Source organism: Salvelinus alpinus, chromosome 22 (assembly GCF_045679555.1).
Source record: "Salvelinus alpinus chromosome 22, SLU_Salpinus.1, whole genome shotgun sequence".
Taxonomy (NCBI): Eukaryota; Metazoa; Chordata; class Actinopteri; order Salmoniformes; family Salmonidae; genus Salvelinus; species Salvelinus alpinus.
Window position 1 is genome coordinate 50,774,529 of NC_092107.1, and position 21,847 is coordinate 50,796,375.

The 21,847-nt window shown below is 49.0% G+C and overlaps 1 protein-coding gene across 1 annotated transcript in view; it reads right to left on the bottom strand.

Moving 5' to 3' along the window:
- st14a (ST14 transmembrane serine protease matriptase a) overlaps positions 1-21,847 on the bottom strand; it is a 62,561-nt gene that overhangs the window by 12,756 nt on the left and 27,958 nt on the right. Inside the window, exons 7-15 of the mRNA XM_071360281.1 lie at positions 18,466-18,608; positions 15,977-16,080; positions 15,208-15,320; positions 9,148-9,281; positions 6,459-6,563; positions 6,169-6,276; positions 5,602-5,718; positions 3,672-3,797; positions 2,353-2,536 (exon numbers count right to left, since the gene is read on the bottom strand). Of these exons, the coding sequence (XP_071216382.1) occupies positions 2,353-2,536; positions 3,672-3,797; positions 5,602-5,718; positions 6,169-6,276; positions 6,459-6,563; positions 9,148-9,281; positions 15,208-15,320; positions 15,977-16,080; positions 18,466-18,608 (1,134 nt within the window). The remainder of the gene's footprint in view (positions 1-2,352; positions 2,537-3,671; positions 3,798-5,601; positions 5,719-6,168; positions 6,277-6,458; positions 6,564-9,147; positions 9,282-15,207; positions 15,321-15,976; positions 16,081-18,465; positions 18,609-21,847) is intronic.

Consider the following 21,847-nt stretch of genomic DNA (forward strand, 5'->3'; position numbering starts at 1 on the left):
GAGAGACACACCTGGATAGGACTGAACACACACGCCTCCCATACACCTGGCTGGGAATACCTGGAGAGACACACCTGGTTAGGACTGAACACACACACGCACGCCTCCCATACACCTGGCTGGGAATACCTGGAGAGACACACCTGGTTAGGACTGAACACACACGCCTCCCATACACCTGGCTGGGAATACCTGGAGAGACACACCTGGTTAGGACTGAACACACACACGCCTCCCATACACCTGGCTGGGAATACCTGGAGAGACACACCTGGTTAGGACTGAACACACACGCCTCCCATACACCTGGCTGGGAATACCTGGAGAGACACACCTGGTTAGGACTGAACACACACACACACGCCTCCCATACACCTGGCTGGGAATACCTGGAGAGACACACCTGGTTAGGACTGAACACACACGCCTCCCATACACCTGGCTGGGAATACCTGGAGAGACACACCTGGTTAGGACTGAACACACACACGCCTCCCATACACCTGGCTGGGAATACCTGGAGAGACACACCTGGTTAGGACTGAACACACACGCCTCCCATACACCTGGCTGGGAATACCTGGAGAGACACACCTGGTTAGGACTGAACACACACACACACGCCTCCCATACACCTGGCTGGGAATACCTGGAGAGACACACCTGGTTAGGACTGAACACACACACGCCTCCCATACACCTGGCTGGGAATACCTGGAGAGACACACCTGGTTAGGACTGAACACACACACGCCTCCCATACACCTGGCTGGGAATACCTGGAGAGACACACCTGGTTAGGACTGAACACACACGCCTCCCATACACCTGGCTGGGAATACCTGGAGAGACACACCTGGTTAGGACTGAACACACACACACACGCCTCCCATACACCTGGCTGGGAATACCTGGAGAGACACACCTGGTTAGGACTGAACACACACGCCTCCCATACACCTGGCTGGGAATACCTGGAGAGACACACCTGGTTAGGACTGAACACACACACGCCTCCCATACACCTGGCTGGGAATACCTGGAGAGACACACCTGGTTAGGACTGAACACACACGCCTCCCATACACCTGGCTGGGAATACCTGGAGAGACACACCTGGTTAGGACTGAACACACACACACACGCCTCCCATACACCTGGCTGGGAATACCTGGAGAGACACACCTGGTTAGGACTGAACACACACGCCTCCCATACACCTGGCTGGGAATACCTGGAGAGACACACCTGGTTAGGACTGAACACACACACGCCTCCCATACACCTGGCTGGGAATACCTGGAGAGACACACCTGGTTAGGACTGAACACACACGCCTCCCATACACCTGGCTGGGAATACCTGGAGAGACACACCTGGTTAGGACTGAACACACACACGCCTCCCATACACCTGGCTGGGAATACCTGGAGAGACACACCTGGTTAGGACTGAACACACACACACGCCTCCCATACACCTGGCTGGGAATACCTGGAGAGACACACCTGGTTAGGACTGAACACACACGCCTCCCATACACCTGGCTGGGAATACCTGGAGAGACACACCTGGTTAGGACTGAACACACACACACACGCCTCCCATACACCTGGCTGGGAATACCTGGAGAGACACACCTGGTTAGGACTGAACACACACGCCTCCCATACACCTGGCTGGGAATACCTGGAGAGACACACCTGGTTAGGACTGAACACACACACGCCTCCCATACACCTGGCTGGGAATACCTGGAGAGACACACCTGGTTAGGACTGAACACACACGCCTCCCATACACCTGGCTGGGAATACCTGGAGAGACACACCTGGTTAGGACTGAACACACACACACACGCCTCCCATACACCTGGCTGGGAATACCTGGAGAGACACACCTGGTTAGGACTGAACACACACGCCTCCCATACACCTGGCTGGGAATACCTGGAGAGACACACCTGGTTAGGACTGAACACACACACGCCTCCCATACACCTGGCTGGGAATACCTGGAGAGACACACCTGGTTAGGACTGAACACACACACGCCTCCCATACACCTGGCTGGGAATACCTGGAGAGACACACCTGGTTAGGACTGAACACACACACACGCCTCCCATACACCTGGCTGGGAATACCTGGAGAGACACACCTGGTTAGGACTGAACACACACCTCCAGGTACCCAGCTGGACACACACACACTAACCCATATAAACCTCCAGGTACCCGGCTGGACACACACACCTCCAGGTACCCGGCTGGACACACACACACGTATAGTACACACATAGTTTAGGCTGGGAAAACACCCAGCCACCACAGGGAGAATCATCCACAAGTACCTGGTCTTGGCGTCATCCTGTACACAGTGAGCAGCAGTAACCAGCCATCGTTGGCTGATGATGGAAGCGCCACACACGTGACCGGCGTTCTTAATGTGGAGGCTGACCTGCCACGGGAACTCCCCTTCCTCTGCGTCCTGGCCACCCACGATACGGCTAGTTTTAAACAGGCTCCGCCCACAATCTGAAACAACACAATCAGAATTTAGTCAACAACAGACTCCTACACTGAGACTAATGTATTAGTCAATCACACTAACATTTAGTCAACAACAGACTCCTATACGGAGACTAATGTATTAGTCAATCACACTAACATTTAGTCAACAACAGACTCCTACACTGAGACTAATGTATTAGTCAATCACACTAACATTTAGTCAACAACAGACTCCTACACTGAGACTAATGTATTAGTCAATCACACTAACATTTAGTCAACAACAGACTCCTACACTGAGACTAATGTATTAGTCAATCACACTAACATTTAGTCAACAACAGACTCCTACACTGAGACTAATGTATTAGTCAATCACACTAACATTTAGTCAACAACAGACTCCTATACTGAGACTAATGTATTAGTCAATCACACTAACAGTTAGACAACAACAGACTCCTATACTGAGACTAATGTATTAGTCAATCACACTAATATTTAGTCAACAACAGACTCCTACACTGAGACTAATGTATTAGTCAATCACACTAACATTTAGTCAACAACAGACTCCTACACTGAGACTAATGTATTAGTCAATCACACTAACAGTTAGACAACAACAGACTCCTACACTGAGACTAATGTATTAGTCAATCACACTAACAGTTAGACAACAACAGACTCCTATACTGAGACTAATGTATTAGTCAATCACACTAACAGTTAGACAACAACAGACTCCTATACTGAGACTAATGTATTAGGTGGTGTGAACCACGGTGTGTTGTGGGTGTGGTGTGAACCACGGTGTGTTGTGGGTGTGGTGTGAACCACGGTGTGTTGTGGGTGTGGTACGGTGTGTTGTGGGTGTGGTGTGAACCACGGTGTGTTGTGGGTGTGGTGTGAACCACGGTGTGTTGTGGGTGTGGTGTGAACCACGGTGTGTTGTGGGTGTGGTGTGAACCACGGTGTGTTGTGGGTGTGGTACGGTGTGTTGTGGGTGTGGTGTGAACCACGGTGTGTTGTGGGTGTGGTGTGAACCACGGTGTGTTGTGGGTGTGGTACGGTGTGTTGTGGGTGTGGTGTGAACCACGGTGTGTTGTGGGTGTGGTGTGAACCACGGTGTGTTGTGGGGACAGAGGGAGTGTCTTACCACAGTCGGCCTCATCTGATTTGTCCTCACAGTCAGGTGTTCCATCACACTCAGGGTTCTCCTTGTTGGTACACTTGTTGTTCTCACACTTATAGGTGGAGTCGGAACACTGCACATTTTCCATAACTGGGGAGAGGAGAGAAATACCACATTCACTTTTAGGTGGAGTCAGAACCCCATTCGCTTTTAGGTGGAGTCAGAACCCCATTCGCTTCTAGGTGGAGTCAGAGCCCCATTCGCCTCTAGGTGGAGTCAGAGCCCCATTCGCTTCTAGGTGGAGTCAGAGCCCCATTCGCCTCTAGGTGGAGTCAGAGCCCCATTCGCTTCTAGGTGGAGTCCGAGCCCCATTCGCTTCTAGGTGGAGTCCGAACCCCATTCGCTTCTAGGTGGAGTCCGAACCCCATTCGCTTCTAGGTGGAGTCAGAGCCCCATTCGCTTCTAGGTGGAGTCAGAGCCCCATTCGCTTCTAGGTGGAGTCAGAGCCCCATTCGCTTCTAGGTGGAGTCCGAGCCCCATTCGCTTCTAGGTGGAGTCCGAGCCCCATTCGCTTCTAGGTGGAGTCCGAACCCCATTCGCTTCTAGGTGGAGTCCGAACCCCATTCGCTTCTAGGTGGAGTCAGAACCCCATTCGCTTCTAGGTGGAGTCAGAGCCCCATTCGCCTCTAGGTGGAGTCAGAACCCCATTCGCTTCTAGGTGGAGTCAGAACCCCATTCGCTTCTAGGTGGAGTCAGAACCCCATTCGCTTCTAGGTGGAGTCAGAGCCCCATTCGCTTCTAGGTGGAGTCAGAACCCCATTCGCCTCTAGGTGGAGTCAGAGCCCCATTCGCCTCTAGGTGGAGTCAGAGCCCCATTCGCCTCTAGGTGGAGTCAGAGCCCCATTCGCCTCTAGGTGGAGTCAGAGCCCCATTCGCTTCTAGGTGGAGTCAGAACCCCATTCGCCTCTAGGTGGAGTCAGAACCCCATTCGCCTCTAGGTGGAGTCAGAACCCCATTCGCTTCTAGGTGGAGTCAGAACCCCATTCGCTTCTAGGTGGAGTCAGAACCCCATTCGCTTCTAGGTGGAGTCAGAGCCCCATTCGCTTCTAGGTGGAGTCAGAACCCCATTCGCCTCTAGGTGGAGTCAGAACCCCATTCGCCTCTAGGTGGAGTCAGAGCCCCATTCGCTTCTAGGTGGAGTCAGAGCCCCATTCGCCTCTAGGTGGAGTCAGAGCCCCATTCGCTTCTAGGTGGAGTCAGAGCCCCATTCGCTTCTAGGTGGAGTCAGAGCCCCATTCGCTTCTAGGTGGAGTCCGAACCCCATTCGCCTCTAGGTGGAGTCAGAGCCCCATTCGCTTCTAGGTGGAGTCAGAGCCCCATTCGCTTCTAGGTGGAGTCAGAGCCCCATTCGCTTCTAGGTGGAGTCCGAACCCCATTCGCCTCTAGGTGGAGTCCGAACCCCATTCGCTTCTAGGTGGAGTCAGATCCCCATTCGCCTCTAGGTGGAGTCAGAGCCCCATTCGCCTCTAGGTGGAGTCCGAGCCCCATTCGCCTCTAGGTGGAGTCCGAGCCCCATTCGCCTCTAGGTGGAGTCCGAGCCCCATTCGCTTCTAGGTGGAGTCAGAACCCCATTCGCTTCTAGGTGGAGTCAGAACCCCATTCGCTTCTAGGTGGAGTCAGAACCCCATTAACAATCCATCCTCAAATACTAAGACTAATAAGAGTTAGTGTGGAATCCAAATAAAATTAAAATCTGGGTTTATTTGCACAGGATACAGCAGGTGTAAAAACAGTTCTTTTAAATGCTTACGAGCTCTTCCTCAACAAATGCGGTTATACTACTCCTACTAAAACTGATACGCCCTCAGGCTGCATCCACCTGTAAAAAAAAAAAAATCTGTGTAAAAAAATATTTTTGATTGATTGAACTGATGGGAGAGAAACGTCTCCTCACTTCGTCCACAGTCGCTCTCGTCTGACCCGTCTCCACAGTCATCCTTCCCGTCACAGCGTTTCTTCTCCGACACGCACTTCCCGTTCTGACAGGTCAGCTCCCCCGCCTTACAAGCACCTGACGAGACATAATAAAAACATGCTGGAAATACCTTTCAAATCACAACTTCACTTTTTGTACACTGCACCTGAAAGTAACTTAATGCGTGTCCACATGACTGAACTGTGGAAACAGGATGGGAGTGACTGAACTGGAAACAGGATGGGAGTGACTGAACTGGAAACAGGAAGAGAGTGACTGAACTGGAAACAGGATGGGAGTGACTGAACTGGAAACAGGGAGAGAGTGACTGAACTGGAAACAGGAAGAGAGTGACTGAACTGGAAACAGGAAGAGAGTGACTGAACTGGAAACAGGAAGAGAGTGACTGAACTGGAAACAGGAAGAGAGTGACTGAACTGGAAACAGGAAGAGAGTGACTGAACTGGAAACAGGAAGAGAGTGACTGGCTTCTGTTCCGTCTGTCAACATGCCTGAGGCGTCAGACTACAGCCTTGTGAAACATACCACAGTTCTGCTCATCGGTGTCATCTCCGCAGTCGTTCACTCCATCACACTCCCAGAACTGAGGTTTACACAGGCCGTTCTTACAGTTGATCTGAGTGGAATCACACTCTGCGAGCGCACACACACACACACACACACACACACACACACACACACACACACACACACACACACACACACACACACAGGTTACATTTGTTAAACAACAATCAATCATTAGTATTCATCCCATCTAAGATCCATTACAAAGGTTTCCGCAGACAAAAATCAATAAGTTTGTTAGTACTCACTGCAGTTCATCTCGTCGCTCATATCTCCACAGTCGTTCCAGCCGTCACACTTCAGATCCGTTTTGACACAACGCTGGTTGTTGCACTGAAACTTGTTGGGACAGGCTGGCGATGGAAAGACAGGAGGGGAGAGGGAGAGACAAGGGGAGAGGGAAAGTCAGGAGGGGAGAGACAGGAGGGGAGATGGAAAGACAGGAGGGGAGAGGGAGAGACAGGAGGGGAGAGGGAGAGACAGGAGGGGAGAGGGAAAGACAGGAGGGGAGAGGGAGAGACAGGAGGGGAGAGGGAGAGACAGGAGGGGCGATGGAAAGACAGGAGGGGAGAGGGAGAGACAGGAGGGGAGGGAGAGACAGGAGGGGAGAGGGAGAGACAGGAGGGGAGAGGGAGAGACAGGAGGGGAGAGGGAGAGACAGGAGGGGAGAGGGAGAGACAGGAGGGGAGAGGGAGAGACAGGAGGGGAGAGACAGGACAGGAGGGGAGAGACAGGAGGGGAGAGGGAGAGACAGGAGGGGAGAGACAGGAGGGGAGAGGGAGAGACAGGAGGGGAGAGGGAGAGACAGGAGGGGAGAGGGAGAGACAGGAGGGGAGAAGGAAAGACAGGAGGGGAGAGGGAGAGACAGGAGGGGAGAGACAGGAGGGGAAAGACAGGAGGGAAGAGGGAAAGTCAGGAGGGGAGAGGGAAGAGTCAGGAGGGGAGGGAGGAGTCAGGAGGGGAGAGGGAGGAGTCAGGAGGGGAGAGGGATGAGTCAGGAGGGGAGAGGGAAAGACAGGAGGGGAGAGTGAGAGACAGGAGGGGTGAGGGAGGAGTCAGGAGGGGCGAGGGAGGAGTCAGGAGGGGCGAGGGAGGAGTCAGGAGGGGCGAGGGAGGAGTCAGGAGGGGCGAGGGAGGAGTCAGGAGGGGCGAGGGAGGAGTCAGGAGGGGCGAGGGAGGAGTCAGGAGGGGCGAGGGAGGAGTCAGGAGGTGCGGGGGAGGAGTCAGGAGGGGCGGGGGAGGAGTCAGGAGGGGAGAGGGAGGAGTCAGTAGGGGAGAGGGAGGAGTCAGGAGGGGAGAGGGAGGAGTCAGGAGGGGAGAGGGAGGGGTCAGGAGGGGCGAGGAAAAGACAGGAGGGGAGAGGGAAAGACAGGAGGGGAGAGGGAGAGACAGGAGGGGAGAAGGAAAGACAGGAGGGGAGAGGGAAAGACAGGAGGGGAGAGGGAAAGACAGGAGGGGAGAGGGAAAGACAGGAGGGGAGAGGGAAAGACAGGAGGGGAGAGGGAAAGACAGGAGGGGAGAGGGAGAGACAGGAGGGGAGAGGGAGAGACAGAGGGGAGAGGGAAAGACAGGAGGGGAGAGGGAAAGACAGGAGGGGAAAGGGAAAGACAGGAGGGGAGAGGGAGGAGTGAGCTAAAGGAAAATATGCTGCACCAAGGTTCACCTCATAACACCTCCTCATTATGACTGGTCAGTTCAATAACACCTCCTCAATATGACTGGTCAGTTCATTAACACCTCCTCAATATGACTGGTCAGTTCATTAACACCTCCTCAATATGACTGGTCAGTTCATTAACACCTCCTCAATATGACTGGTCAGTTCATTAACACCTCCTCAATATGACTGGTCAGTTCATTAACACCTCCTCAATATGACTGGTCAGTTCAATAACACCTCCTTATTATGACTGTTCAGTTCATTAACACCTCCTCAATATGACTGGTCAGTTCAATAACACCTCCTCAATATGACTGGTCAGTTCAATAACACCTCCTCAATATGACTGGTCAGTTCATTAACACCTCCTCAATATGACTGGTCAGTTCATTAACACCTCCTCAATATGACTGGTCAGTTCATTAACACCTCCTCATTATGACTGTTCAGTTCAATAACACCTCCTCATTATGACTGGTCAGTTCAATAACACCTCCTCAATATGACTGGTCAGTTCAATAACACCTCCTCAATATGACTGGTCAGTTCATTAACACCTCCTCAATATAACTGGTCAGTTCAATAACACCTCCTCAATATGACTGGTCAGTTCATTAACACCTCCTCAATATGACTGGTCAGTTCATTAACACCTCCTCAATATGACTGGTCAGTTCAATAACACCTCCTCAATATGACTGGTCAGTTCATTAACACCTCCTCAATATGACTGGTCAGTTCAATAACACCTCCTCAATATGACTGGTCAGTTCAATAACACCTCCTCATTATGACTGGTCAGTTCATTAACACCTCCTCATTATGACTGGTCAGTTCATTAACACCTCCTCAATATGACTGGTCAGTTCATTAACTCCTCCCCCCAATATGACTGGTCAGTTCATTAACACCTCCCCCCAATATGACTGGTCAGTTCATTAACACCTCCCCCAATATGACTGGTCAGTTCATTAACACCTCCCCCCAATATGACTGGTCAGTTCATTAACACCTCCCCCCAATATGACTGGTCAGTTCATTAACACCTCCCCCCAATATGACTGGTCAGTTCATTAACACCTCCCCCCAATATGACTGGTCAGTTCATTAACACCTCCCCCCAATATGACTGGTCAGTTCATTAACACCTCCCCCAATATGACTGGTCAGTTCATTAACACCAGGGACAGGTTGGTGAATGCTCAGGTCATCACTTGTCTTGTACAATCAGCCAAGTGCTTAATATGCTTTGATGAACAATCAAGATGTCTACTTACGGTCCGTGGATTCGAATGTCTCGTACTTGGCGCTGAATCCTCTGTCTACATACGAGGCGTCGGAGTAAAAGACTACCTTCATGGTGTTCGTGTCACTGGTTACTACGGGACTGTTTGGAAGTTCTCCACAATACCTGATACAGACACGTTACAATAACAGGTCAACTCTCCACTATACCTGATACAGACACGTTACAATAACAGGTCAACTCTCCACAATACCTGATACAGACACGTTACAATAACAGGTCAACTCTCCACTATACCTGATACAGACACGTTACAATAACAGGTCAACTCTCCACTATACCTGATACAGACACGTTACAATAACAGGTCAACTCTCCACAATACCTGATACAGACACGTTACAATAACAGGTCAACTCTCCACTATACCTGATACAGACACGTTACAATAACAGGTCAACTCTCCACTATACCTGATACAGACACGTTACAATAACAGGTCAACTCTCCACAATACCTGATACAGACACGTTACAATAACAGGTCAACTCTCCACTATACCTGATACAGACACGTTACAATAACAGGTCAACTCTCCACAATACCTGATACAGACACGTTACAATAACAGGTCAACTCTCCACAATACCTGATACAGACACGTTACAATAACAGGTCAACTCTCCACTATACCTGATACAGACACGTTACAATAACAGGTGAAATATACTTATTCATGTTACCATACCAGAACTTTAGTTATTACTTTACATGTATAAGAAATGTATATGTTGGAAGTCAAGGAAGGGTAAAAAAGGAACTTAGTGACTGAGGGACATGGACAGTGACCGAGGGACATGGAAGTGACCGGGACATGGAAAGTGACCGAGGGACATGGACAGTGACCGAGGGACATGGACAGTGACCGAGGGACATGGACAGTGACCGAGGGACATGGACAGTGACCGAGGGACATGGACAGTGACCGAGGGACATGGACAGTGACCGAGGGACATGGAAAGGGACATGGAAAGTGACCGAGGGACATGGAAAGTGACCGAGGGACATGGAAAGTGACCGAGGGACATGGAAAGTGACCGAGGGACATGGAAAGTGACATTGAGAAAAGGGGAAGTGCAGAAAGTTTATATTCTGTTGAAACATGTTATTGTGGAATATGAATGTTCCTAAGGAGAGACGCAAAAGGTAACAGTCTAGCTTCAGTTCCTGATAAAGCAGGCCAGTTGCTGAGGAACCAGGCCCATAAAGCAGGCCAGTTGCTGAGGAACCAGGCCCATAAAGCAGGCCAGTTGCTGAGGAACCAGGTCCATAAAGCAGGCCAGTTGCTGAGGAACCAGGCCCATAAAGCAGGCCAGTTGCTGAGGAACCAGGCCCATAAAGCAGGCCAGTTGCTGAGGAACCAGGCCCATAAAGCCGGCCAGTTGCTGAGGAACCAGGCCCATAAAGCCGGCCAGTTGCTGAGGAACCAGGCCCATAAAGCAGGCCAGTTGCTGAGGAACCAGGCCCATAAAGCAGGCCAGTTGCTGAGGAACCAGGCCCATAAAGCAGGCCAGTTGCTGAGGAACCAGGCCCATAAAGCAGGCCAGTTGCTGAGGAGCCAGGCCCATAAAGCAGGCCAGTTGCTGAGGAGCCAGGCCCATAAAGCAGGCCAGTTGCTGAGGAACCAGGCCCATAAAGCAGGCCAGTTGCTGAGGAGCCAGGACCATAAAGCAGGCCAGTTGCTGAGGAACCAGGCCCATAAAGCAGGCCAGTTGCTGAGGAACCAGACCCATACAGCAGGCCAGTTGCTGAGGAACCAGGCCCATAAAGCAGGCCAGTTGCTGAGGAACCAGGCCCATAAAGCAGGCCAGTTGCTGAGGAGCCAGGCCCATAAAGCAGGCCAGTTGCTGAGGAACCAGGCCCATAAAGCAGGCCAGTTGCTGAGGAACCAGGCCCATAAAGCAGGCCAGTTGCTGAGGAGCCAGGCCCATAAAGCAGGCCAGTTGCTGAGGAGCCAGGCCCATAAAGCAGGCCAGTTGCTGAGGAGCCAGGCCCATAAAGCAGGCCAGTTGCTGAGGAGCCAGGCCCATAAAGCAGGCCAGTTGCTGAGGAGCCAGGCCCATAAAGCAGGCCAGTTGCTGAGGAGCCAGGCCCATAAAGCAGGCCAGTTGCTGAGGAGCCAGGCCCATAAAGCAGGCCAGTTGCTGAGGAGCCAGGCCCATAAAGCAGGCCAGTTGCTGAGGAACCAGGCCCATAAAGCAGGCCAGTTGCTGAGGAACCAGACCCATAAAGCAGGCCAGTTGCTGAGGAACCAGGCCCATAAAGCAGGCCAGTTGCTGAGGAACCAGGCCCATAAAGCAGGCCAGTTGCTGAGGAACCAGGCCCATAAAGCAGGCCAGTTGCTGAGGAACCAGACCCATAAAGCAGGCCAGTTGCTGAGGAACCAGGCCCATAAAGCAGGCCAGTTGCTGAGGAACCAGACCCATAAAGCAGGCCAGTTGCTGAGGAACCAGACCCATAAAGCAGGCCAGTTGCTGAGGAACCAGACCCATAAAGCAGGCCAGTTGCTGAGGAACCAGACCCATAAAGCAGGCCAGTTGCTGAGGAACCAGACCCATAAAGCAGGCCAGTTGCTGAGGAACCAGGTCCATAAAGCAGGCCAGTTGCTGAGGAGCCAGGCCCATAAAGCAGGCCAGTTGCTGAGGAACCAGGCCCATAAAGCAGGCCAGTTGCTGAGGAGCCAGACCCATAAAGCAGGCCAGTTGCTGAGGAGCCAGGCCCATAAAGCAGGCCAGTTGCTGAGGAGCCAGGCCCATAAAGCAGGCCAGTTGCTGAGGAGCCAGACCCATAAAGCAGGCCAGTTGCTGAGGAGCCAGGACCATAAAGCAGGCCAGTTGCTGAGGAACCAGGCCCATAAAGCAGGCCAGTTGCTGAGGAACCAGACCCATACAGCAGGCCAGTTGCTGAGGAACCAGGCCCATAAAGCAGGCCAGTTGCTGAGGAACCAGGCCCATAAAGCAGGCCAGTTGCTGAGGAGCCAGGCCCATAAAGCAGGCCAGTTGCTGAGGAACCAGGCCCATAAAGCAGGCCAGTTGCTGAGGAACCAGGCCCATAAAGCAGGCCAGTTGCTGAGGAACCAGGCCCATAAAGCAGGCCAGTTGCTGAGGAGCCAGGTCCATAAAGCAGGCCAGTTGCTGAGGAGCCAGGCCCATAAAGCAGGCCAGTTGCTGAGGAGCCAGGCCCATAAAGCAGGCCAGTTGCTGAGGAGCCAGGCCCATAAAGCAGGCCAGTTGCTGAGGAACCAGGCCCATAAAGCAGGCCAGTTGCTGAGGAACCAGGCCCATAAAGCAGGCCAGTTGCTGAGGAACCAGACCCATAAAGCAGGCCAGTTGCTGAGGAACCAGGCCCATAAAGCAGGCCAGTTGCTGAGGAACCAGGCCCATAAAGCAGGCCAGTTGCTGAGGAACCAGGCCCATAAAGCAGGCCAGTTGCTGAGGAACCAGACCCATAAAGCAGGCCAGTTGCTGAGGAACCAGGCCCATAAAGCAGGCCAGTTGCTGAGGAACCAGACCCATAAAGCAGGCCAGTTGCTGAGGAACCAGACCCATAAAGCAGGCCAGTTGCTGAGGAACCAGACCCATAAAGCAGGCCAGTTGCTGAGGAACCAGACCCATAAAGCAGGCCAGTTGCTGAGGAACCAGACCCATAAAGCAGGCCAGTTGCTGAGGAACCAGGTCCATAAAGCAGGCCAGTTGCTGAGGAGCCAGGCCCATAAAGCAGGCCAGTTGCTGAGGAACCAGGCCCATAAAGCAGGCCAGTTGCTGAGGAGCCAGACCCATAAAGCAGGCCAGTTGCTGAGGAGCCAGGCCCATAAAGCAGGCCAGTTGCTGAGGAGCCAGGCCCATAAAGCAGGCCAGTTGCTGAGGAACCAGACCCATAAAGCAGGCCAGTTGCTGAGGAACCAGGCCCATAAAGCAGGCCAGTTGCTGAGGAACCAGACCCATAAAGCAGGCCAGTTGCTGAGGAACCAGACCCATAAAGCAGGCCAGTTGCTGAGGAACCAGGTCCATAAAGCAGGCCAGTGGGTGTGCCGCCTCCGCAGCTGTATGACCCAGTGGGTATGCCGCCTCTGCAGCTGTATGACCCAGTGGGTGTGCCGCCTCCGCAGCTGTATGACCCAGTGGGTGTGCCGCCTCCGCAGCTGTATGACCCCAGTGGGTGTGCCGCCTCTGCAGCTGTATGACCCCAGTGGGTATGCCGCCTCCGCAGCTGTATGACCCCAGTGGGTGTGCCGCCTCTGCAGCTGTATGACCCCAGTGGGTGTGCCGCCTCTGCAGCTGTATGACCCCAGTGGGTGTGCCGCCTCTGCAGCTGTATGACCCAGTGGGCGAATAAACTTGTTTTGAGATTTTTCTAGTCGTTTTGAGTTTTTTTTATAGATACACCTGATACAGACATTACAACAACAGGTCAATCTAATACTACAAAACATGTGCAGACCACGAGGACTAGGCCTAATATCCTAATCCTATTCATGGTTGGACAGAACCACTACAAAGCAGACGTGTATTTCAGTATCTGGTATTTAAAAACACTTTTTCCCCCCCTGTGTATTTCAATATTTTCAAATACACAGCCCAAAACATTTGAGTATTTAAAATGGTTATTTATGTTTTGAATGTATTGAAAAACAATGGCATGTTTACCTGCCTACAATAACCGCATAGATCGCAAACCTGTTGTAAGTTAATAGGGTTAACTGGCTAGTTGGCCATGAAGAATTGGTAGCTAGCTACCCACAAATAATTGACATTTACAAGTGCCTTCAGAAAGTATTCACACCCCGTGACTCAGCCTAAATGTATATTTTTGTTGTTGTTGTTGTTGTTAGAAAGCAGACAAACAGGTTTTCCTCTAGGACGTTGCCTGTGCTTAGCTTTATTCCGTACATTTTTATTTAAAAAAAAAAAAACTCCCTAGTCCTTGCCAATGACAAGCATACCCATAACATGATGCAGCCATTACCATATTTAAAAATATGAAGAAGGGTATTCAGTGAGGTGTTGGATTTGCCGAAAACATAACACTGTATTCAGGACATAAAGTTACATTTATTTGACTTTTTTTTTGTTGCAGTAATACTTTAGTGCCTTATTGCAAACAGGATGCATGTTTGGGAATATTTTTGTCATTTAGGTTAGTATTGTGGAGTAACTACAATGTTGTTGATCCCTCAGAGTTGAATGCTGTGATAGGAGAGAACTAACTATTTTAAAGTCACCATTGGCCTCATGGTGAAATCCCTGAGTGGTTTCCTTCCTCTCTGGCAACTGAGTTAGGAAGGACGCCTGTATCTTTCCAGTGACTGGGTGTATTGATACACCATCCAAAGCGTAATTAATAACTTCACCATTCTCAAAGGGATATTCAATGTCTGCTTTTTATTTGATAAAAATGTTTGACCCATCTACCAATAGGTGCCCTTCTTTGTGAGGCATTGGAACCTCCCTGGTCTTTGTGGTTGAATCTGTGTTTGAAATTCACTGCTCGACTGAGGGACCTTATAGATAATTGTATCTGTGGGGTACAGAGATGAGGTAGTCATTCAAAAAAATAATGTTAAACACTATTAATTGTACACAGAGTGAGTCCAAGCAACTTAAGTACATTTTTTACTCCTGAACTTATTGAGGCTTGCCATAGCAAAGGGGGTGAATACTTATTGACTCAATCAGTAAAAATGTGTTAAAACATAATTCCACTTCGACATTATGGGGTATTGTGTTTAGGCCAGTGACAAAATCACAATTTAATCCATTAAATTCAGGTTGTAACAAAACAACATGTGAAAAAGGGTCTGAATTCTTTCTAATGGTACTGTACCTTCCATAACATTACTTTTAGGTTGTTTTTGCCTGTTAAACTAGCTGGCTAGTGAGATTATTACCATTCACATTAAGCTAGCTGATTATCCCGTGTGTGTATATCTTCGTCTATTGTGGTCATTGTCCTGGCTGGAAGCAGGGTCAGTGAATAGGGAGGTGCAGGGTTAGTTAATACAGTAGGGGGGAGCTCTTCTGAAATATCTCACCTCTTGTTGTTGATCTCTACATAGTCCTTGTTACAGTCCTTAGTGTTCTCCTGACCCAGCTCTAATAACAGGAAGGTACTGAACTTGACCTTCACTGACTTACCAGCAGGGACCTGGGGGGGGGGGGGGGGTATAGTACAGGCAGACATTATACACACTTAGCTTGATACAAAACCTCTATCAGCCAATGCTTAAAATCTGAAGGTTTCAATATCTGATTATTAGATGATCAAATAACATTTGTCAAACACTTCACTATGCTGTATCCCCAGTATAAACACTATGCTGTAACCCCAGTATAAACACTATGCTGTAACCCCAGTATAAACACTATGCTGTAACCCCAGTATAAACACTATGCTGTAACCCCAGTATAAACACTATGCTGTAACCCCAGTATAAACACTACGCTGTAACCCCAGTATAAACACTACGCTGTAACCCCAGTATAAACACTACGCTGTAACCCCAGTATAAACACTACGCTGTAACCCCAGTATAAACACTACGCTGTAACCCCAGTATAAACACTACGCTGTAACCCCAGTATAAACACTACGCTGTAACCCCAGTATAAACACTACGCTGTAACCCCAGTATAAACACTACGCTGTAACCCCAGTATAAACACTATGCTGTAACCCCAGTATAAACACTACGCTGTAACCCCAGTATAAACACTACGCTGTAACCCCAGTATAAACACTTCACTATGCTGTAACCCCAGTATAAACACTACGATGTAACCCCAGTATAAACACTTCCTCACCTGTATATTCCATTCACATCTGGTGTTGGGAGCATAGTAGTTTGGGTAGTTTGGGGATGTGAATTCCCCTGTCTCTCCTGACAGCTGGCCACCACATTCCAGCTCTAAAAACAATCACAGATGATCACATTAAACACAACAGACAAACCAAACATTTTAAAATAGTAGATCATGTATGACTGTTGATAACTGTATGTGAAGGGCCTGACGATTCCTCACCATGTGAGGTTAGTTGTAGTAGTAGCACTAGTAGTAGTTGTAGTAGTAGTAGTAGTAGCACTAGTTGTAGTAGTAGTAGTAGTAGCACTAGTAGTAGTTGTAGTAGTAGTAGTAGTAGCACTAGTAGTAGTTGTAGTAGTAGTAGCACTAGTAGTAGTTGTAGTAGTAGTAGTAGTAGCACTAGTAGTAGTTGTAGTAGTAGTAGCACTAGTAGTAGTTGTAGTAGTAGTAGTAGTAGCACTAGTAGTAGTTGTAGTAGTAGTAGTTGTAGTAGTAGTAGTAGTAGCACTAGTAGTAGTTGTAGTAGTAGTAGTAGTAGCACTAGTAGTAGTTGTAGTAGTAGTAGTAGTAGCACTAGTAGTAGTTGTAGTAGTAGTAGTAGTAGCACTAGTAGTAGTTGTAGTAGTAGTAGCACTAGTAGTAGTTGTAGTAGTAGTAGTAGTAGTAGTAGGAGGAGGTTAGTAGTAGTAGTAGTAGTAGTAGCACTAGTAGTAGTTGTAGTAGTAGTAGTTCGAGCACTAGTAGTAGTTGTAGTAGTAGCACTAGTAGTAGTTGTAGTAGTAGGAGGAGGTTAGTAGTAGTAGTAGTAGTAGTAGCACTAGTAGTAGTTGTAGTAGTAGTAGTAGTAGCACTAGTAGTAGTTGTAGTAGTAGGAGGAGGTTAGTAGTAGTAGTAGTAGTAGTAGCACTAGTAGTAGTTGTAGTAGTAGTAGTAGTAGTAGGAGGAGGTTAGTTGTAGTAGTAGTAGTAGGTTAGTAGTAGTAGTAGTAGTAGTAGCACTAGTAGTAGTAGTAGTAGTAGTAGTAGTAGTAGTAGTAGTAGTAGGAGGAGGAGGTTAGTAGTAGTAGTAGTAGTAGTAGTAGTAGCACTAGTAGTAGTTGTAGTAGTAGTAGTAGTAGGAGGAGGTTAGTAGTAGTAGTAGTAATAGACAGTAGTAATAGTAGTAGGAGGAGGTTAGTAGTAGTAGTAGTAGTAGTAGGAGGAGGTTAGTAGTAGTAGTAGTAGTAGTAGTAGTAGTAGTAGTAGTAGTAGTAGTAGACAGTAGTAATAGTAGTAGACAGTAGTAATAGTAGTAGGAGGAGGTTAGTAGTAGTAGTAGTTGTAGTAATAGTAGTAGTAATAGTAGTAGCACTAGTAGTAGTTGTAGTAATAGTAGTAGCACTAGTAGTAGTTGTAGTAATAGTAGTAGCACTAGTAGTAGTTGTAGTAGTAGTAGTAGTAGTAGCAATAGTAGTAGTTGTAGTAGTAGTAGTAGTAGCACTAGTAGTAGTTGTAGTAGTAGTAGTAGTAGCACTAGTAGTAGTTGTAGTAATAGTAGTAGCACTAGTAGTAGTTGTAGTAGTAGTAGTAGTAGCACTAGTAGTAGTTGTAGTAGTAGTAGTAGTAGCACTAGTAGTAGTTGTAGTAATAGTAGTAGCACTAGTAGTAGTTGTAGTAATAGTAGTAGCACTAGTAGTAGTTGTAGTAATAGTAGTAGCACTAGTAGTAGTTGTAGTAGTAGTAGTAGCACTAGTAGTAGTTGTAGTAATAGTAGTAGCACTAGTAGTAGTTGTAGTAATAGTAGTAGCACTAGTAGTAGTTGTAGTAGTAGTAGCACTAGTAGTAGTTGTAGTAATAGTAGTAGCACTAGTAGTAGTTGTAGTAATAGTAGTAGCACTAGTAGTAGTTGTAGTAATAGTAGTAGCACTAGTAGTAGTTGTAGTAGTAGTAGTAGCACTAGTAGTAGTTGTAGTAGTAGTAGTAGTAGTAGCACTAGTAGTAGTTGTAGTAGTAGTAGTAGTAGTAGCACTAGTAGTAGTTGTAGTAGTAGTAGTAGTAGTAGCACTAGTAGTAGTTGTAGTAGTAGTAGTAGTAGTAGCACTAGTAGTAGTTGTAGTAGTAGTAGTAGTAGCACTAGTAGTAGTTGTAGTAGTAGTAGTAGTAGCACTAGTAGTAGTTGTAGTAATAGTAGTAGCACTAGTAGTAGTTGTAGTAGTAGTAGTAGTAGCACTAGTAGTAGTTGTAGTAATAGTAGTAGCACTAGTAGTAGTTGTAGTAATAGTAGTAGCACTAGTAGTAGTTGTAGTAGTAGTAGTAGTAGTAGTAGCACTAGTAGTAGTTGTAGTAGTAGTAGTAGCACTAGTAGTAGTTGTAGTAGTAGTAGTAGCACTAGTAGTAGTTGTAGTAGTAGTAGTAGCACTAGTAGTAGTTGTAGTAGTAGTAGTAGCACTAGTAGTAGGAGGAGGTTAGTAGTAGTAGTAGTTGTAGTAGTAGTAGACAGTGTTATAGTACCTTTGCTGTTCCGGGGGACCTGAGACACTTGGGCTCTGAGTCCTGGGTAGTTATTTTCCTTGTTAGTAACCAAGGTTACCAGCATCACGTTTCGGGAGGACTGGAAGGTCAGGGGGGAGCTGGGAGAGTGGTAGCCACAAATCCTGACAGAGAGAAGAATCTTAAAATAAAATGGGATGTCTTGCGATTGTTGACATAAGCATTAATCAAATGTTCACTGCGTTATGAAGTCCTTATTCGGGTACACTACAAGTAAATATTCCTGTGTTGATGCTCGATTCTGAGAGGCCCTGCACATTTCACATGATGTGTTACTATGCCTTCAAAACCTTTTCCTGTGTAATGCTACATCTGACCACTAGAGGGCTAAAACACTGGGCCAGGGAGAGGCTTATATTTCACACACACAACCTTTGGATTGAATTTAAACTCATCCAACTGAAGAGAAGTGCTCAGGGACTGTATTTGTCTAAATAAAAGAAACTAGTCATTCTGTGTTATTAGAAGAAAAAAATGGTCCAACTCATTTAACAGAATGCAGACTAGTTACACATCTATCAGTGGTCATCATTATGACAACAGACTGTTGTAGCAGGTCCCCTGACCAGCCTGTTGTAGCAGGTCCCCTGACCAGCCTGTTGTAGCAGGTCCCCTGACCAGCCTGTTATAGCAGGTCCCCTGACCAGCCTGTTATAGCAGGTCCCCTGACCAGCCTGTTATAGCAGGTCCCCTGACCAGCCTGTTATAGCAGGTCCCCTGACCAGCCTGTTATAGCAGGTCCCCTGACCAGCCTGTTGTAGCAGGTCCCCTGACCAGCCTGTTATAGCAGGTCCCCTGACCAGCCTGTTATAGCAGGTCCCCTGACCAGCCTGTTGAAGCAGGTCCCCTGACCAGCCTGTTGTAGCAGGTCCCCTGACCAGCCTGTTATAGCAGGTCCCCTGACCAGCCTGTTATAGCAGGTCCCCTGACCAGCCTGTTGTAGCAGGTCCCCTGACCAGCCTGTTGAAGCAGGTCTCCTGACCAGCCTGTCATAGCAGTAACCCAAGGCTGTTATAGCAGGTCTCCTAACCCAAGGCTGTTATAGCAGGTCTCCTAACCCAAGGCTGTTATAGCAGGTCTCCTAACCCAAGGCTGTTATAGCAGGTCTCCTAACCCAAGGCTGTTATAGCAGGTCTCCTAACCCAAGGCTGTTATAGCAGGTCTCCTAACCCAAGGCTGTTATAGCAGGTCTCCTAACCTAGCAGGTCTCCTAACCCAAGGTTGTTATAGCAGGTCTCCTAACCTAGCAGGTCTCCTAACCCAAGGCTGTTATAGCAGGTCTCCTAACCCAAGGCTGTTATAGCAGGTCTCCTAACCTAGCAGGTCTCCTAACCCAAGGCTGTTATAGCAGGTCTCCTAACCCAAGGCTGTTATAGCAGGTCTCCTAACCTAGCAGGTCTCCTAACCCAAGGCTGTTATAGCAGGTCTCCTAACCTAGCAGGTCTCCTAACCCAAGGCTGGTATAACAGGTCTCATAACCCAAGGCTGTTATAGCAGGTCTCCTAACCCAAGGCTGTTATAGCAGGTCTCCTAACCCAAGGCTGTTATAGCAGGTCTCCTAACCCAAGGCTGTTATAGCAGGTCTCCTAACCTAGCAGGTATCCTAACCCAAGGCTGTTATAGCAGGTCTCCTAACCTAGCAGGTCTCCTAACCCAAGACTGTTATAGCAGGTCTCCTAACCCAAGGCTGTTATAGCAGGTCTCCTAACCCAAGGCTGTTATAGCAGGTCTCCTAACCTAGCAGGTCTCCTAACCCAAGGCTGTTATAGCAGGTCTCCTAACCTAGCAGGTCTCCTAACCCAAGGCTGTTATAGCAGGTCCCCTGACCCAAGGCTGTTATAGCAGGTCTCCTAACCTAGCAGGTCTCCTAACCCAAGGCTGTTATAGCAGGTCTCCTAACCCAAGGCTGTTATAGCAGGTCTCCTAACCTAGCAGGTCTCCTAACCCAAGGCTGTTATAGCAGGTCCCCTGACCCAAGGCTGTTATAGCAGGTCTCCTAACCTAGCAGGTCTCCTAACCCAAGGCTGTTATAGCAGGTCTCCTAACCTAGCAGGTCTCCTAACCCAAGGCTGTTATAGCAGGTCTCCTAACCCAAGGCTGTTATAGCAGGTCTCCTAACCTAGCAGGTCTCCTAACCCAAGGCTGTTATAGCAGGTCTCCTAACCTAGCAGGTATCCTAACCCAAGGCTGTTATAGCAGGTCTCCTAACCTAGCAGGTCTCCTAACCCAAGGCTGTTATAGCAGGTCTCCTGAGCAGCCTGTTATAGCAGGTCCCTGACAGAAGGCTGTTATAGCAGGTCTCCTAACCCAAGGCTGTTATAGCAGGTCTCCTAACCTAGCAGGTCTCCTAACCCAAGGCTGTTATAGCAGGTCTCCTAACCTAGCAGGTCTCCTAACCCAAGGCTGTTATAGCAGGTCTCCTAACCCAAGGCTGTTATAGCAGGTCTCCTAACCTAGCAGGTCTCCTAACCCAAGGCTGTTATAGCAGGTCTCCTAACCCAAGGCTGTTATAGCAGGTCCCCTGACCAGGCTGTTATAGCAGGTCTCCTAACCCAAGGCTGTTATAGCAGGTCTCCTAACCCAAGGCTGTTATAGCAGGTCTCCTAACCCAAGGCTGTTATAGCAGGTCTCCTGACCAGGCTGTTATTGCAGGTCCCCTGACCAGCCTGTTATAGCAGGTCCCCTGACCAGCCTGTTATAGCAGGTCCCTGACAGAAGGCTGTTATAGCAGGTCTCCTAACCCAAGGCTGTTATAGCAGGTCCCCTGACCAGGCTGTTATAGCAGGTCCCCTGACCAGCCTGTTATAGCAGGTCCCCTGACCAGCCTGTTATAGCAGGTCCCTGACAGAAGGCTGTTATAGCAGGTCTCCTAACCCAAGGCTGTTATAGCAGGTCTCCTAACCCAAGGCTGTTATAGCAGGTCCCTGACAGAAGGCTGTTATAGCAGGTCCCCTGACCAGCCTGTTATAGCAGGTCCCCTGACCAGCCTGTTGTAGCAGGTCCCCTGACCAGCCTGTTATAGCAGGTCCCCTGACCAGCCTGTTATAGCAGGTCCCCTGACCAGCCTGTTATAGCAGGTCCCCTGACCAGCCTGTTATAGCAGGTCTCCTAACCTAGCAGGTCTCCTAACCCAAGGCTGTTATAGCAGGTCTCCTAACCTAGCAGGTCTCCTAACCCAAGGCTGTTATAGCAGGTCTCCTAACCCAAGGCTGTTATAGCAGGTCTCCTAACCTAGCAGGTCTCCTAACCCAAGGCTGTTATAGCAGGTCTCCTAACCCAAGGCTGTTATAGCAGGTCTCCTAACCTAACAGGTATCCTAACCCAAGGCTGTTATAGCAGGTAT